Here is a 17,309-nt window from a genome sequence, read left to right on the forward strand (position 1 = left end):
TTTAAGTATGTGTAGTAAATGATTTACAAATAATGAAGTATACAGTATTGCTTAGTGTAAATTCCATGTAGCCAATTCTCACAGACTGCTTTCAGTGATTTTTGCTGGGTTCTTCTTTCTGTATCTAACCTACAGTTGCAGTTGACAAACGAGAATAGTTTGGAGACAAATATTGATATTTTCCTTTAAGTTAAGAGTAAGGTAAAAGTGGAGAAAAAAGAGACGTGCCAAACTATCATTTGTTCGTCTATGATATGAACAACTAGATTTTGTATATTTTATAATATTTATTTTGCATTATCAACCTATGTCTTATGCCTGCTTTTTCTGCTAGTTAAAACAAATTATCTGGTGAGGACCTGGTTTAAAAAAAAAAACCAAAAAAAACTTAGAACTATATAGTGAAGGCTGGGCACGGTGGCTCACGCCTGTAATCTCAGCACTTTGGGAGGCTGAGGCGGGTGGATCATGAGGTCAGGAGATCGAGACCATCCTGGCTAACACAAGGAAACCCCGTCTCTACTAAAAAAATACAAAAAATTAGCCAGGTTTGGTGGTGGGCACCTGTAGTCGCAGCTACTCGGGAGGCTGAGGCAGGAGGATGGCATGAACCTGGGAGGTGGAGTTTGCAGTGAGCTGAGATGGTGTCACTGCACTCCAGCCTGGGTGACAGAGCGAGACTCCGTCTCAAAAAAAAAAAAAGAAAAAAACAAGAACTATATATAGTGAAGATATCTCACATGAAGAGAATGATTCTCATTACTTTATAGGCTGAACGTTGATCTTTCTCCCTAAAATTTAAGTTTCACCTATGTTTTTTAAAATGCATAGTCTTTTTTTAAATGACCAAAACAATATTAGTTTTAGTTTTGGCTGTGTGGATTAGTTGTTGATAATAATAATAATAGCAATAGCAAAAGTGCCTGGCATTTACTGAGCATGTGTGTTTGCTGCATAACTACCATACACTGGGCCAGCACTGGTTTAGTAAGTGAAGCAGTCACTTAGTAAAGCAGGTGTCTTCATAAGGTGACCACTGGTCTGTTGTGAGCTTTGAGTGATGTTATGTAACACTAATGGACTTCTACTGAACTGTTCTGTCAACATTGTAATATTTTTAGCTTTTTTTCTTTTTTGAATAAACATGGAGTGTCTCATAGGGGTCAGACCCCTAAACAGTTCCAGTTAGAGAAAGATAGGTAAAATCTGTTTTCTGTGCTTGATCTGCTGATCTGCCTTCGGGTTATACATAGATATGTTATTTTTTCTTGTCCTCTCACTTATTTATTTTTAAATACAGAGTCTTGCCTCTGTCACCCAGGCTGGAGTACAGTGGCACAATCATGGCCTACTGCAGCCTCAACCTCCTGGGCTCAAGTGACGATCCTCCCACCTCAGCCTCCCAAGCAGCTGGGACTATAGATACATGCCACTAGACCTGGCTAATTTTTTTTCTTTTTTCCAGAGACAGGGTCTCTCTCTGTTGACAGGCTGGTAGGAACTCCTGGCCTCAAGTAATCCTCGCACCTTGGCCTCCCAAAGTGTTGGTTGGGATTGCAGGCGTGAGCCACTGTGCCCGACCTGATTTTTCTTTTAAAGATGGTACCATATACTGATAATTTTGCCTTTTGCCCTAACTTTAAAATAATCTTTTATTAATACATATTTTATTCAGAAAACAAATATGGGTATTTTTTTGGCACCAGTACATTCTTAGAGATTCTTTTATTCAACATGTTACTATTGGTGCTAAAACTGTCGCACATTTAGCTGGGAACCCCTTCATAGCAGTCCCTGTGTCCTGGTGCTCCCTCTCAGGGTAGCACTGCTCTCTTTTTTGGCACAGTGGCACATCCCAGCCTCAATAAATCCATGCTGACCTCTGTAACTCGGCCTGTCACCACAGTGTCACCACAGTGTCACCACAGAGACCTGTGTGTTCTCCCTTTTCCTACCAGGAGAACTCTGGTCACAACAGTATTGCATGTCCTTATTTACTAAATCTTACAGTACAGAGAAATTAACCTCACATTTGCTGTGTCCTTTCTACTATGAACGACAAACAGTATTTATCAACCTATTTGATAAAGTTCCACATTTATTTGCAGTTCTTTTTGTTCTTAGAATATATGCAGTGTTTAATGTTCAGAAGTTACTTGAATTTTTTTTTTCTGTGTGGTTATCAATTTTATAAACAGGTTCCTTTGTCTGTTTGTATTCAGTTTTAGGGTTCCCCCATCCTTGCCAATGCAATTTTGTTGAGAATGTAAAATACTTAATGTGGTTTGAAGGATAAAACTAGAAATTAACTGGGACCTATCTTCTCCCTGCCCTCTCTCTCCCTCTATATCTAATTTGAAATACTGTCCTTTACTCCCATTTAATAACTATAATCAGCAAGCATAATATTCCTTCAATATGTTCTCACCACGTCTCACTATTATTTTCTAGATACACTGTACCTTGTTAGAACATTTAGTCACGCACACTACAGTCTCTCTTACAACCCTCGTTCAGTCTTAGTCCCAGAAGCGCTAATCCATTATCATCTGGCACAAACCATTGTTCTTGATGACCAGTTGAGTTTATTTGTCTTGTAAGGTCTTTTTGCCTGATGCTCCAAAGTTTCTGTTTGTTTTCTCTTCCATTTTATAGACATGCCTTTTTGGTATGCTTCCGTTGTTTTTAGGATAGTCAGCCTGGCTAACTAAAAAATTTTTTTTTAGATCTTTTGTTTTTGTCTTCTCTGGCCTACTTGGTTTGGAATCTAATCCTAGCAGTTTTTCCTCCTTGTGTGGCTTGGTCCTGGAAGTCCTGAGGAGAGCTTCGCTGGTCCCTTTTGCAGGGCCTGGGAGGGGCCAGCCACCTCTCCCCTTCTCCCCGGCCTTGCCCAGTGCGCATGAGGCCCCACCCCGCAGCTGCTCCCTCAGGCAGGACCCGCCTAGGCTCTTCCAGATTGTTGCCTTCACTTCCCCTGAGTGACCATCCACACCACATGGGCCTTACCACTGTTTTAGTTTTGGTGAGGCTTACGTGGTATGGACTTCGGACTTACCAAAACCAAAAGCTGAATGCGGGGAGTTTTGTTTTGCTCTCCTAGTTGTCTTGTTTTTTGTGAGGTGATTCAGGGAGATTGGAAAGGTTAAGTCAGTGCCACCATATTCCCACTTGTTAACCTTGGTGGTGTCCATTTCTTAGGCAGTGTAGGGAAGACATTTTTAAAGTATATCTGGTCGGACACCGTGGCTCACCCCTGTAATCCCAGCAGTTTGGGAGGCCAAGACGGGATCATTTGAGGTCAGGGGTTCGAGACCAGCCTGGCCAACATGGTGAAACCCTGTCTCTACTAAAAATACAAAAATTAGCAGGCCGTGGTGGTGCATGCCTGTAATCCCAGCTACTCGTGAAGCTGAGGCAGGAGAATCGCTTGAACCCAGGACCCAGGAGGCAGGGGTTGCAGTAAGTCACTGCATTCTGGGCGACAGAATGAGACTCCGTCTTAAAAAACAAACAAACAAACAAACAAACAAAAGCTGTCGTTTCCATCCCTTCTCTCTACCCCCAAGTCATTTAGGATACGGTGGTTTTGGGAAGTGGGAACTGAAAATACTTTGCAGTGTTTTTGTGTCTGTACAAGTACTTTATTCTTAGGTTTCTTCTTTTCAGTTTTAAAATAGGAAAATATTTTTTCATAAGCAGTATTTCAGATAACACATGAATTTGGGAAGCAAGATTTGTGTGCAGTCTTGCTTGTTCTGTACATAACTGTCAAACGTAAGAGCAAGTTTAAGGACGTTCCGGGATCCAGGGTCTTAGAAAACATTTTGTATTTGCGTCGGTAACTACTTTGTTGGCAGCCAAGAAAGTCTGTAAAAATTACTTTCTTGGTGGTTTTGGAAATGTTGAAGTTGAGATCATTTACAGCCCACCCTACCTGAGTCCACTCACTGCTGCTTTGGGTGGGGCACTCGGCAGCACTGTGTTTCTCTGCACTCCTGCCTTCTAAACTCACACTTGGCCGGGCGCGGTGGCTCAAGCCTGTAATCCCAGCACTTTGGGAGGCCGAGACGGGCGGATCACGAGGTCAGGAGATTGAGACCATCCTGGCTAACACGGTGAAACCCCGTCTCTACTAAAAAATACAAAAAAACTAGCCGGGCGTGGTGGCGGTGCCTGTAGTCCCAGCTACTCGGGAGGCTGAGGCAGGAGAATAGCGTGAACCCGGGAGGCGAAGCTTGCAGTGAGCTGAGATCCGGGCACTGCACTCCAGTCTGGGCGACAGAGCGAGACTCCGCCTGAAAAAAAATAAATAAAATAAACTCACACTTGCCCTCACTGCCAGGAGCTGTTTGCTAAGTCGGAGACAGAGGTAGCATAGATTTCAGCCTAGGTAAGCGGTTTTAAGAAGTTGAGATTCTGCTTGGAACAAAATATATTCTTACCAAATTTCATTAGTACTACTTTTCAAAACCTTTAAAATCAATATGTTAATGAATATTTTAATCTTTTTTGTATTTTCTAGAGACTGTCCTTAAATAACGACATATTTGAGGCGAACTCTGATAGCGATCAGCAAAGTGAGACAAAAGAAGATACTTCACCAAAGAAGAAAAAGAAGAAATTAAGGCAGAGAGAAGAGAAAAGCCCAGATGATCTGAAAAAGAAAAAAGCAAAGGCCGGGAAGCTAAAAGACAAGCCCAAACCAGACCTGGAGAGCTCCTTGGAAAGTTTAGTTTTTGATTTAAGGACAAAGAAAAGAATTTCTGAAGCCAAAGAAGAACTAAAGGAGTCCAAGAAGCCCAAAAAAGATGAAGTGAAAGAAACAAAGGAATTAAAGAAAGTTAAAAAGGGTGAAATAAGAGATTTAAAGACGAAAACAAGAGAAGATCCCAAAGAAAATAGAAAAACAAAAAAAGAAAAATTTGTCGAATCCCAGGTGGAATCTGAATCAAGTGTACTTAATGATTCTGCCTTTCCAGAGGATGACAGTGAAGGGCTCCATTCCGACAGCAGAGAGGAGAAACAAAACACTCCAACTGCACGAGAGAGAGCAGGGCAGGAGGCAGGGCTGGAGTATGGCTTTGAGAAGCCCCCGGACAGCGCCAGGAGTGCTGAGGCGGATCCCGATGGCCGAGGCCGGAGGAGAAAGAAGACCCCGCGGAAGGCTGAGGACGCCAGAGAGAGCAGGAAGCTGGAGAACAAGAACGCTTCCTTAGAGAAGAACACGGCGCCTAAAAAGCAGAGGCATCAAGACAGAGGCAGAAGTGCCGCAGAGTTCGAGAAGCTGATGCCTGTGTCTGCCCAAACGCCAAAGGGCTGGAGGTTGAGCGGGGAAGAGAGAGGCTTCTGGTCCACGGACTCAGCTGAGGAGGTAAGGGCCACGGAAGGCAGCAGGAAACCCATGTTGAGTGGTCAAGACCTTTCACAAGCAAAGAAAGGGAAACAGCCAAGCTGTAATGTAAGAAAGTGTTTGCGACTATGGGGATCCTCCAGCTTTTGGACACCGCAGCTTATCTCTGAGTCTCTGGTTTGTTTCTCTTAGAATGATTATGACTAGAAAATTAAAGGCCAATTTGTGAACAAAAGTCAGGATGGGTTTTAGAGGTACTCAGATGATATATGGAGCATTGGATACTCAGGTTTGTAGCTTCATCAGCTTATTTTATTGGCTTTTCACATCCTACTTGATCATTTCCCCTGTTGTCTTGAGTATACCACTATTAAATAACAGGACACAAAGTACATCAAGTATTTCAGTGCTTATAAAAACGTATTTAATAGACAATTTGTCCCATTATAAAAATTACTTTTATATGGCTTTGCAAAATGGATGTATTTTCCAAATTATGAGAGTATTTATATATGCAGTATTTATCAAGGGCTGTAAAGAACATCATTTTTTTCATTCGTTATTTCCAGTTTTGGGAATTTATTTTAAGGAAATCATTTTAAAGAAGGAAAACCTGTGCATACATAGTTATTCATGGCAGAATTATCTTCATTAGTGAAAAATGGATAGCAATCTAACTTTCTAGCCATAGGGGAAATGGTTAAGGAAACACTGATATGTCAACTTGGGGACCATTAGAACTACTGAAATATTATGAGGTCCGTGTAGCAAAATAGAACAACTTAGAAAATGCAATGGAGTAGAAGACCCTACATAAATGTGAACACAGTCATAAAAATATGTGTGTAATGTAAACAAAAATGAATTTTAAAAAAGATTATCCAAGTAAAAGTACAAGGACCAGAAGGGGGAATATGGAGAAGTAAAATAGTCATGGTTGGTTAAGACTATGGGTGGAAAACTCGCTTAGAATTTCCTTTTTTTTTAAAAATAAAATTCCTAAAAGAGGGTGGGAAAACTGGTGTTGGGTTTTGAATTTGACATTTTGTGAATTATCATATGGTTGACTGAGGAAGCAAAATTCTTTTGTGTGAAGAGGATTTAATGATCAGTGATCATGTACCACAGTATACAAGGGTGGTTCCCTGAAGCCACAAGTCTGTATTTTCCGGTTCTCAAATAAATATACAGTGTCAACTCTTTATCCATTCTTGTTTGGATATCATCTCATTTTCAGGACAAAGAGACCAAAAAAACTGAATCCAAAGAAAAATATCAGAAAAGGCATGATTCTGACAAGGAAGAAAAAGGCAGAAAAGAGCCAAAAGGATTAAAGAGTGAGTGTAAATATTAACATTTTACCATTTACATTGCTATCTAATATATAAATAATTAGCCAGTTACCTAAATTTATTATATAAAAATTTATATAATTTTTTTTCCGTAGGCCGGGCGCGGTGGCTCAAGCCTGTAATCCCAGCACTTTGGGAGGCCGAGACGGGCGGATCACGAGGTCAGGAGATCCAGACCATCCTGGCTAACACAGTGAAACCCCGTCTCTACTAAAAAATACAAAAAACTAGCCGGGCGAGGTGGCGGGCGCCTGTAGTCCCAGCTACTCTGGAGGCTGAGGCAGGAGAATGGCGTAAACCCGGGAGGCGGAGCTTGCAGTGAGCTGAGATCCGGCCACTGCACTCCAGCCCAGGCAACAGAGCGAGACTCCGTCTCAAAAAAAAAAAAAAATTTTTTTCCGTTATTTTCACCTTGTTTTTCCTTCTTTTTAATATGATGAGGGATCAGATTAGAATTACTGAGACAGGAAATTAGTTGTGGCAGAAAAATGAATGTGTTTTTTTACAGCAGATGCTAAATTTTAAAAAACACCTTTTAATATATTCATTATATGTAACTCTGTGTCATTTGTGTAAAATAGAATATTGAATATGCATTTTGGATCACTTCAAGATAGACTATAATAGAAAATCCATAATACTTATCAATATTGGAACAAATACTTTATATTTCTTAAAAACAAACAAAAAAACACCATTACAGTGTTTGAATAAACCCTAGCAGATAGATATTTAGTTTCTGTAGCAAAAGTACTTGGAACACATGTTTTCTGGCAAACAGTGGTTCTAAGAGATGGATGATTTTCCTTGGATTTTCTTACTGAAAGCTGAATGTAACTGAAGTAATATTAAGAGTAAGTGTTTTTCTCAGCCTAGGCTGGTTTTGGCAGTAGAAGCAGGTGGATGAAGTGGCAGGAGCAGTGGCTTTGTTTCAGTGGGTCACACGTAAAGTGGCTGTAGATTGTTGTTCAAAGCAAAACAAAAGTCTTAAATGCCTTCTGTTCATCAAAGAATGACTAGAGGTTCAAAATACTGTAAAACTGGACCTGGCCTTCTTAACCTTTTTTCCTCCTAGTATCTTGTATGTCAGTTTTAGATACATTTTTACTGTGAACATATAGCCTCAAATGGAACGACTGTTTGTTGTCCCATTCATAAGGGTACTCACTAGAGTCCAGTTTTCAATATTCCCTGATAACAAAACCTGTCTGCTGTGTGTACCCAGAATTTATAATAGAATTCATCCTAATTCTCTTCTTTTTGGGGTTATTTCTAATGTCAGGTCTAGTGTCTGCCAGTTTTCTTCCCACTTTCTTCTTTAGTTAAAAGCTGGTAGCATTAGGTACACTTTTACCAGGTACACAGGCAGTGCTCTGGCACCCTGCTGTTTCCCTCACTTGCCACCAGAAACCATTTTGGTACAAGCCTCAGGATCCAGCGATAGACAGTCTGATGTCTTTAGCTGTAGGAAAGGTGCTGGTGTGACTTGGATCACTCTGAGACTCACCGCCTTCAGTAGGCCTTTGTCACAACTGCAGGTGAGTAGTTCAGAACATCTGCTTAACAGCCATTCACACTGGACATCCTTTCTGAATACTGAGCAGGCAGTAGAAAGACCAGCTGAAATGATTTTGGCTTTGACAGTAAATCAGACCAGGCTTTATAAGTTAGGTGGATGTTAGTAAAAATTAAGAAAATATCTTGTTGCTTTAACACTAACTTAGATTTTCTTTTGAATGTAAACAGAAATTTGTGACTCATACTTAACCATCTTTTAATTTTTTCATTAGCACTTAAGGAAATCAGAAATGCATTTGATTTATTTAAATTAACTCCAGAAGAAAAAAATGATGTTTCTGAGAATAATCGGAAAAGGGAAGAAATACCACTGGATTTTAAAACCATAGACGATCACAAAACCAAGGAAAACAAACAGTCACTTAAAGAGAGGAGGAACACCAGAGACGAAACGGACACTTGGGCATACATTGCTGCAGAAGGCGATCAGGAGGTTTCAGACAGCGTGTGCCAAGCAGATGAGAATTCGGGTGAGTTTGGAATCATTTTGCAGCATTTTTCAAGATAGTGCACCGTATTATTTTACTGTACTCTTCTCCGTATTTCTGATCTCAAGATCAAAAAATAGTGGAGTAAAGAGTTTATTTGGATCTCCTGAATAACATTTTATATTAAAGACGGGTCATTCTGTGACTTCTCAATGGATCAATTTTTCTGAGTTCCTATAATGCTCTCAGCACGTATGGAGTTAAAAGATTTCTGATTTTCTACCTTACCTACTCCTACCTCGCAGCCCCATTTTATATCTTACTATTTAATAGATTTCTTTCAGGAAATTATCAAATATAAACTTATTTGTATTTTATCCTTTTAATGTTGTAGCAAATAACACTAAATAAGATTATATTGTAAATGCTGTCCTGAGGACATTGGAACTGGTCGAGAAGAAGAATACAGACTACAGTAGTGGTGGGGAGGAGTACTAAAAAGTGTACATATATGTTTATAACTAGGACCTAATAAATCAGAGAGGTTAGTCTAATAAAACTTTGTATAATTTGTGGATCTTGAGAAACATTGAAGATAATTGAAAAATTCAGAATATGACAGACTAGATCGCCTGGGAAACCGTTATACTACAAAATGATGACACCCTGGATACCTGGAGAAAATGTGCTTTTGGATGTGTTGCTGAGCATGCAGGAAATTAGGGTAATTTCCGGTACCAGTGGGCAAGGAGGAAGAGGTAGGTCACCCAGAGGGCAGATGCCAAATAGCAGCACTGCTGTTGAGATACCAGGCAGTAGAAAACAGATACAGTAGGGAGAACATCCGTAAAGACAGAAGTGGATTCCTGGCTTTGCTATAAAATAAACAAGCCTCTGACACAGTTTGTTGAGAACAAAAGAAACATGAAAAAGAGACACGATTATAGGTTGTGTACAGATTTAAAAGATGAATTCTATGAGCAATTTCTTACCAATTGATTTGAAAACTAGCTAGGTGGCCAGGCACGGTGGCTCATGCCTGTAATCCCAGCACTTTGGGAGGTTGAGGCAGGTGGATTGCCTGAGCTCAGGAGATCGAGACCAGCCTGGGCAACACGGTGAAACCCGTCTCTACTAAAATACAAAAATTTAGCCGGGCGTGGCAGCGTGCATCTGTAGTCCCAGCTACTCAGGAGGCTGAGGCAAGAGAATTGCTTGAACCCGGGAGGCAGACGTTGCAGTGAGCTGAGATTGCGCCGCTGCATTGCAGCCTGGGTGACACAGTGAGACTCCATCTCCAAAAAAAAAAAAAGAAAATAGCTAGGCATGGTGGCATGTGCCTATAGTTACAGCTACTCTGGAGGCGAGACAGGAAGATCAGTAAGCCCAGGAGTTCGAGGCTATATTATGCTAAGATTGTACCTGTGAATAGCCACTGTACTCCATCCTGGTAAACATAGCAAGACCTCATCTCTAAAATTGAAAAAGAGATTTGAAAACTGAATGACATGGAAAAATTCCTTGGGGAAAAAAATAATGAAATTGATCCAAAAAAGACTGAATAGTCACAACTGTTAAAGAACATGAGGGCTGTGTGTGGTGGCTCACACCTGTAATCCCAGCAGTTTGGGAGGCCAACGCGGGCGGATCACAAGGTCAGGAGTTCGAGACTAGCCTGGACAACATGGTGAAACCCCATCTCTACTAAAAATACAAAAAATTAGCCGGGCATGGTGGCACATGCCTGTAGTCCCAGCTACTCGGGAGGCTGAGGCAGGAGAATCGCTTGAACCCAGGAGGCGGAGGTTGCGGTGAGCCACGATCACACCACTGCACTCCAGCCTGGGCAACAGAGCGAGACTCCATCTCAAAATAAAAAAAGAACATGAAATACGGGATTGCTGGCAAGATGGCCGAATAGGAACAGCTCCGTTCTGCAACTCTCAGCAAAATTGACACAGAAAGCAGCTGATTTCTGCATTTCCAACTGAGGTACCTGGTTCATCTCATTGGGACTGCTGGAACAGTGGGTGCGGCCCACGAAAGGCGAGCCAAAGCAGGGTGGGGCGTTAGCCTTTCCTGGGAAGTGCAGGGGGTCGGGGAACTCCCTCTCCTAGCCAAGGGAAGCCCTGAGGGACTGTGCTGTGCGGAAGGGCGCACTCTGGCCCAGATACTGCACTTTTCCCACCATCTTCACAACCCGCAGACCAGGAGATTCCCTTTGGTGGCTATGCCGCCAGGGCCCTGGGTTTCAAGCACAAAACTGGGTGGCTGTTTGAGCCGACACTGATCTAGCTGCAGGAGTTTTTTTTTTTTACATACCCCAGTGGCACCTGAAACGCTAGCAAGACAGAAGCGTTCACTCCTCTGGAAAGGGGGCTGAAGCCAGGGAGCCCAGTGGTCTGGCTTGGCAGGTCCCCACGGAGCTCAGCAAGCTAAGATCCACTGGCTTGAAATTCTCGCTGCCAGCACAGCAATCTGAGATCAACCTGGGCCACTTGAGCTTGGTGGGAGGAGGGGTGTCCGCCATTGCTGAGGCTTGAGTAGGCGGTTTTACCCTCATAGTGTAAACAAAGCCCCCGGGACGTTCAAACTGGGTGGAGCGCACCACAGCTCAGCAAGGCTGCTGTGGCCAGACTGCCTCTCTCAATTCCTCCTCTGGGCAGGGCATCTCTGAAAAGGCAGCTCAGTCAGGGTCTTATAGATAAAATCCCCATCTCCTTGGGACAGAGCACCTGGGAGAAGGGGCGACTGGGGACAGCTTCAGCAGACTTAAACGTCCCTGTCTGACGGCTCTGAAGAGAGCAGTGGATCTCCCAGCACAGCTAAGGGTCAGACTGCCTCCTCAAGTGGGTCGCTGACCCCCATGTCTCCTGACTGGGAGACACTTCCCAGTAGGGGCCGACAGACACCTCATACAGGAGAGCTCCACCGGCATCTGGTGGGTGCCCCTCTGGGACAAAACTTCCAGAGGAAGGAACAGGCATCCATCTTTGCTGTTGTGCAGCCTCCGCTGGTGATACCCAGGCAAACAGGGTCTGGAGTGGGCCTCCAGCAAACCTGCCGCAGAGGTGCCTGTTAGAAGGAAAACTAACAAACAGAAAGGAAGAGCATCAACATCAACAAAAGGGATGTCCACTCAGACCCCCTCTGAAGGTCACTAACATCAAAGACCAAAGATAGATAACCACAAAGATTGGGAGAAACCAGTGCAAAAAGTCTGAAAATTGCAAAAACCGGAACACTTCTTCTCCAAAGGCTCATTACTCCTCGCCAAGGGAACAGAACTGGGCGGAGAATGAATTTGATGAGTTGACAGAAGGAGGCTTCAGAAGGTGGGTAATAAACTTGTCTGAGCTAAAGGAGCCTGTTCTAACCCAATGCAAGGAAGCTAAGAACTTTGAGAAAAGGTTAGAGGAGTTGCTGACTAGAATAACCAGTTTAGAGAAGAACATAAATGACTGGATGGAGCTGAAAACACAGCACGAGAACTTCATGAAGGATACACAAGTATCAATAGCCGAATGGATCAAGCAGAAGAAAGGATATCGGAGATTGAAGATCAACTTAATGAAATAAAGCAAGAAGGCGAGGTTAGAGAAAAAAAATGAAAAGGAATGAACAAAGCCTCCAAGAAATATGGGACTATGTGAAAAGACCAAATCTACATTTAATTAGTGTACCTGAAAGTGATGGGGAGAATGGAACCAAGTTGGAAAACATTCTTCAGAATATTATCCAGGAGAACTTCCCCAACCTAGCAAGACAGGCCAACATTCCAATTCAGGAAATACAGAGAATGCCACAAAAATACTCCTCAAGAAGAGCAACCCCAAGACATGGAATCATCAGATTCACCAAGGTTGAAATGAAGGAAAACATGTTAAGGGCAGTCAGAGAGAAAAGTCGGGTTACTCACAAAGGGAAACCCATCAGACTGACATCATTCTCAGCAAACTGACACAAGAACAGAAAACTAAGCACCGCATGTTCTCACTCATAAGTGGGAGTTGAACAGTGAGAACACATGGACCCAGGGAGGGGAACATCACACACCGGGGCCTGCCAGGGGGTGGGGGCTATGGGAGGGAGAGCATTAGGAGAAATACCTCATGTAGATGACGGGTAGATGGGTGCAGCAAACCACCATGGCACGTGTATACCTATGCAACAAACCTCCTAGTTCTGTACCCCAGAACTTAAAGTATAATAATAAAAAAAAAAGAACGTGGAATAATAAAAACAGCTTCATAAATTTAACACGAAGCCAGATGAGTTTCTCAAACCAGAGGCTACCAAACTGATAAAAGTCGTTCTAAAAACAGGCAAAGAATGCTAATGCTAACTTACTCTGGGAGACCATTATAACTTCAGTACCAAAACCAGACAACAGCTATAAGAAAAGGCTGGGTGTGGAGGCTCCTGCCTCTATTCCCAGCACTGTGGGAGGCCGAGGCGGGTGAATCACCTGAGGTCGGGAGTTCAAGACCAGCCTTACCAACATGGAAAAACACTCCCTCTACTAAAAATACAAAATTAGCCAGATGTGGTGGCGCATGCCTGTAGTCCCAGCTACTCAGGAGGTTGAGGCAAGAGAATCGCTTGAACCTGGGAGGCGGAGGTTTCAGTGAGCTGAGCCTGGCCAACAAGAGCGAACCTCTGTCTCAAAACAACAAAAGAATAGTAATAATAATAATAATAAAATAAAATAAGCCAGGCAGATGGCACATACCTGTAGTCCCAGCTACTCAGGAGGCTAAGGTGGGAGGATCATGTGAGCCCAGGAGGCAGAGGTTGTAGTGAGCTAAAAATCCCGCGACTGCACTTCAGGCTGGATGACAGAGCAAGACTTTTGTCAAAAAAAAAAAAAAAAAAAAAAAAAGCTGACATTATCAGATTCATATAAAAAACCTAAAATAATCTACAAATTATTACAAGTATTAAAAATTTAGCAAGGTGACTGGATATAAGATCAGTGACAAAAGCCAATTTTCTTTTTTAAACCTATATACATTTCTACATAAATAATAAATGTATTTTAAAAAGATACAGTTTTCAGGCCAGGCATGGTGGCTTGCGCCTGTAATCCCAGCACTTTGGGAGGCCGAGGCGGGTGGCTCACTCGAGGTCAGGAGTTCGAGACCAGCCTGGCCAACATAGTGAAACCCCGTTTCTACTAAAAATACAAAAATTAGCTGGGTGTGGTGGCGCATGTCTGTAGTCCCAGCTACTCGGGAGGCTGAGGCAGGAGAATCGCTTCAGCCGGGCAGGTGGAGGTTGCAGTGAACCGAGATCACGCCATCGCACTCCAGCCTGGGGGACAAGAGTGAGACTTTGTCTCAAAAAAAAAAAATAAAAACATAGTTTTCAGTAGCAACACATTTAAAAGAGTTAAAAGATTGCTTAGAATATTGTTCATGAAAGATGAGCCAGGCGTGGTGGCTCACGCCTGTAATCCTGGGAGGCTGAGGCAGGTGGATCACTCGAGGTCAGGAGTTCGATACCAGCCTGACCAACGTGGCGAAACCCCATGTCTACTAAAAATACAAAAATTAGCTGGTTGTGGTGGCTCACGCCTGTGGTCCCAGCTATTCAGGAGGCTGAGGCAGGAGAATTGCTTGAACCCAGGAGGTGTTGGTTGCAGTGAGCTGAGATAATGCCATTGCATTCCAGCCTGGGCAACAGAGCAAAACTCTGTCTCAAAAAAAAAGCCCTTATGGAGAAAATTTTAAAGATTTCTTGATTGCTTGAAAGTTACTAAAATATATATATGCCATTTTTATTAGAAAACAATTTTAGGGTCCAGGCATAGTGGTTCACGCCTGTAATCCTAGCAGTTTGGGAGGCCAAGACAGGCAGATCATTTGAGGTCAGGAGTTTGAGACCAGCCTGGCTAACATAGTGAAACCCCATCTCTACTAAAAAATACAACAATTAGCCAGGCATTTTGCATGAGCAAAAAATAGCTTTTTTTTTTTTTTTTTTTTTTCCTCTGCTTGAGCAAAACATAGCTCATGCAATTTCAGCTACTCAGGAGGCTGAGGCACAGAAATCCCTTGAATCTGGGAGGTGGCGGTTGCTGTGAGCTGAGATTGTGCCACCGCACTCCAGCCTGGGTGACGGAGTGAGACTCTGTTTCAGAAAACAAACAAAAGAAAACAATTTTAGAAATTTGTCATTTTCTCCGAACTGGTCTATAGCATCCCTGCAGTTCTTTTTTTTTTTTTTTGAGACGGAGTCTCGCTCTGTCGCGCAGGCTGGAGTGTGGTGGCGCAATCTCAGCTCACTACAAGCTCTGCCTCCCGGGTTTACGCCATTCTCCTGCCTCAGCCTCCCGAGTAGCTGGGACCACAGGCGCCCGCCACCTCGCCCGGCTAGTTTTTTGTATTTTTTAGTAGAGACGGGGTTTCACCATGTTAGCCAGGATGGTCTCGATCTCCTGACCTCGTGATCCGCCCGTCTCGGCCTCCCAAAGTGCTGGGATTACAGGCTTGAGCCACCGCGCCCGGCCCATCCCTGCAGTTCTAAGCAAAATCTCAACACAGTTTTTCATGGAATTTACAAATGCTCATTCTACAGTTAATGTGGAAGACTCAAGAAAAGCCAGAGCCAATTGTCCCAGTAAGTAATCAAAACCTGCTATATCAAACTAGTGATTCATTATAGCATTTACTTGGCACAGCAGGGTAGGTGAACTAGCATAGCAGGGTAGACCTCAGTCCGGCGGTGCAGCTCTGCTAGAGGACAGAGGACAGGGCATCACGGGGTGCACGTGGGGAGGACGCCTCTTCTCACTGGTGTCAGAACGGGAGGTTATTCCTGTATCAAAAGCCCCATACCTGAGAGTGAGATCCTGATGGAGTGGGGCCCTATTAGGAGGATATTTGGTTTCTAGGTATTTAGAGATTAAGGCTAATATCTTGATGACCTTGAGGGTAGGGAAAGATTTCTTAAACAGGACAGAAAATGTTCCGTAAAGGAATAAAATGATAAAGTTGACTGAACAAAGTGAGTTCCATTTGACAGAGCTACCATTAGAAAGGGTGAAAAGACAAAGGGTCACTACCCAGAATACAGAGAACTTCTGCCGTTTATATAAAGCTCATCAGCAAGCAAAACCAACTGTGTATTTCTTAGGATTATGTGTTTTTATGGCAAAGCTATGTTGAAGAAGAGCATGAGATACAGACTGCAGATGTAAATGACACCATGCAGGGGACAGCTGTGGTAGACACGGGCATGTGCTGCCGAGCGGTTCTTGTGACCACAGAGCACACTTCATTGTTGCACTTTGTGACATACATTCCTTATATGTATATCGAGTTTCTTATTAAAAATAGAGAAGGCCGGGCACGGTGGCTCACGCCTGTAATCCCAGCACTTTGGGAGGCCAAGACGGACGGATCACAAGGTCAGAAGATCAAGACCATCCTGGCCAACACCGTGAAACCCCGTCTCTACTAAAAATACAAAAATGAGCCAGGGGAGGTGGCGGGCCCCTGTAGTCCCAGCTACTCGGGAGGCTGAGGCTGGAGAATGACGTGAACCCAGGAGGCGGAGCTTGCAGTGAGCCGAGATTGTGCCACTGCACTCCAGCCTGGGGACAGAGCAAGACTCCATCTGAAAAAAAAAAAGAAAAGAAAATTAAGCCTATTAGGTCCAGAGGCAAGACCCAGCACTTGTCAGGAGTGAACATGGGTTTTGAATCAGTTTGCTTTGTTAGAGACCACAATCTGAGCTGCAGCTCAGCCTTTCCAGTGGTTCTGGTCTAGGGATGCTCTCTGTTCTTACAGCAGTCCTGTGAGTTCGGTGATATTATCTCAGTTCATAAAGACCTCACCTGTTCTGCTTCCACAGTCTTCCCACACTGCTGCCTCAGTGGTGGGACGGCTCATGGGGCATAGCGGGTGGGGGCTTCATGGGCGACTCAGACACTGAGTAAGAAGACCAGCGCCGCCACTCACTGGTGTGTGTCTGAGCAAACCCTGGAGCCTCTCCCAGCCTCTCATCTGTAACGTCTCCCATTACAGGTTGTTGTGTATGGAGGAAATAAATCCATTCACGTAAATAAGTTAACATGTCTTATGATTGCTAGTGGCTTTCACTGTTACCATTGCTGATAGACCTGGGATGCTGCACCAGGATGGACACCCCAGAGGCTGTGCTGTTTCTCTGCTGTCAGCTCTCAGAGTTAACAGTAGTGTTAGTTTTTTTTTGTGGGGGGGGGTTATAATTTAAGTTCTAGGGTACATGTGCACAACATGCAGGTTTGTTACATATGTATACACGTGCCTTGTTGGTGTGCTGCACCCATTAACTTGTCATTTACATTAGGTGTATCTCCTAATGGTATCCCTCCCCCCACCCCCTCCCCACAGTAGGACCCGGTGTGTGATGCTCCCCTTCCTGTGTCCCGGTGATCTCATTGTTCATTTTCCACCTATGAGTGAGAACATGCGGTGTTTGGTTTTCTGTTCTTGCGACAGTTTGCTGAGAATGATGGTTTCCAGCTGCATCCATGTCCCCACAGAGGACACGAACTCATCCTTTTTTATGGCTGCATAGTATTCCATGGTGTATATGTGCCACATTTTCTTAATC

At 43.5% G+C, this 17,309-nt stretch overlaps 1 protein-coding gene across 1 annotated transcript in view; it reads left to right on the forward strand.

The window, feature by feature from the left end:
• MPHOSPH8 (M-phase phosphoprotein 8) overlaps positions 1-17,309 on the forward strand; it is a 44,707-nt gene that overhangs the window by 10,577 nt on the left and 16,821 nt on the right. Inside the window, exons 3-5 of the mRNA XM_011958963.1 lie at positions 4,523-5,371; positions 6,588-6,687; positions 8,493-8,750. Of these exons, the coding sequence (XP_011814353.1) occupies positions 4,523-5,371; positions 6,588-6,687; positions 8,493-8,750 (1,207 nt within the window). The remainder of the gene's footprint in view (positions 1-4,522; positions 5,372-6,587; positions 6,688-8,492; positions 8,751-17,309) is intronic.

This window comes from Colobus angolensis, unplaced genomic scaffold (genome assembly GCF_000951035.1).
Source record: "Colobus angolensis palliatus isolate OR3802 unplaced genomic scaffold, Cang.pa_1.0 Scaffold113, whole genome shotgun sequence".
NCBI classification, from domain to species: Eukaryota; Metazoa; Chordata; class Mammalia; order Primates; family Cercopithecidae; genus Colobus; species Colobus angolensis.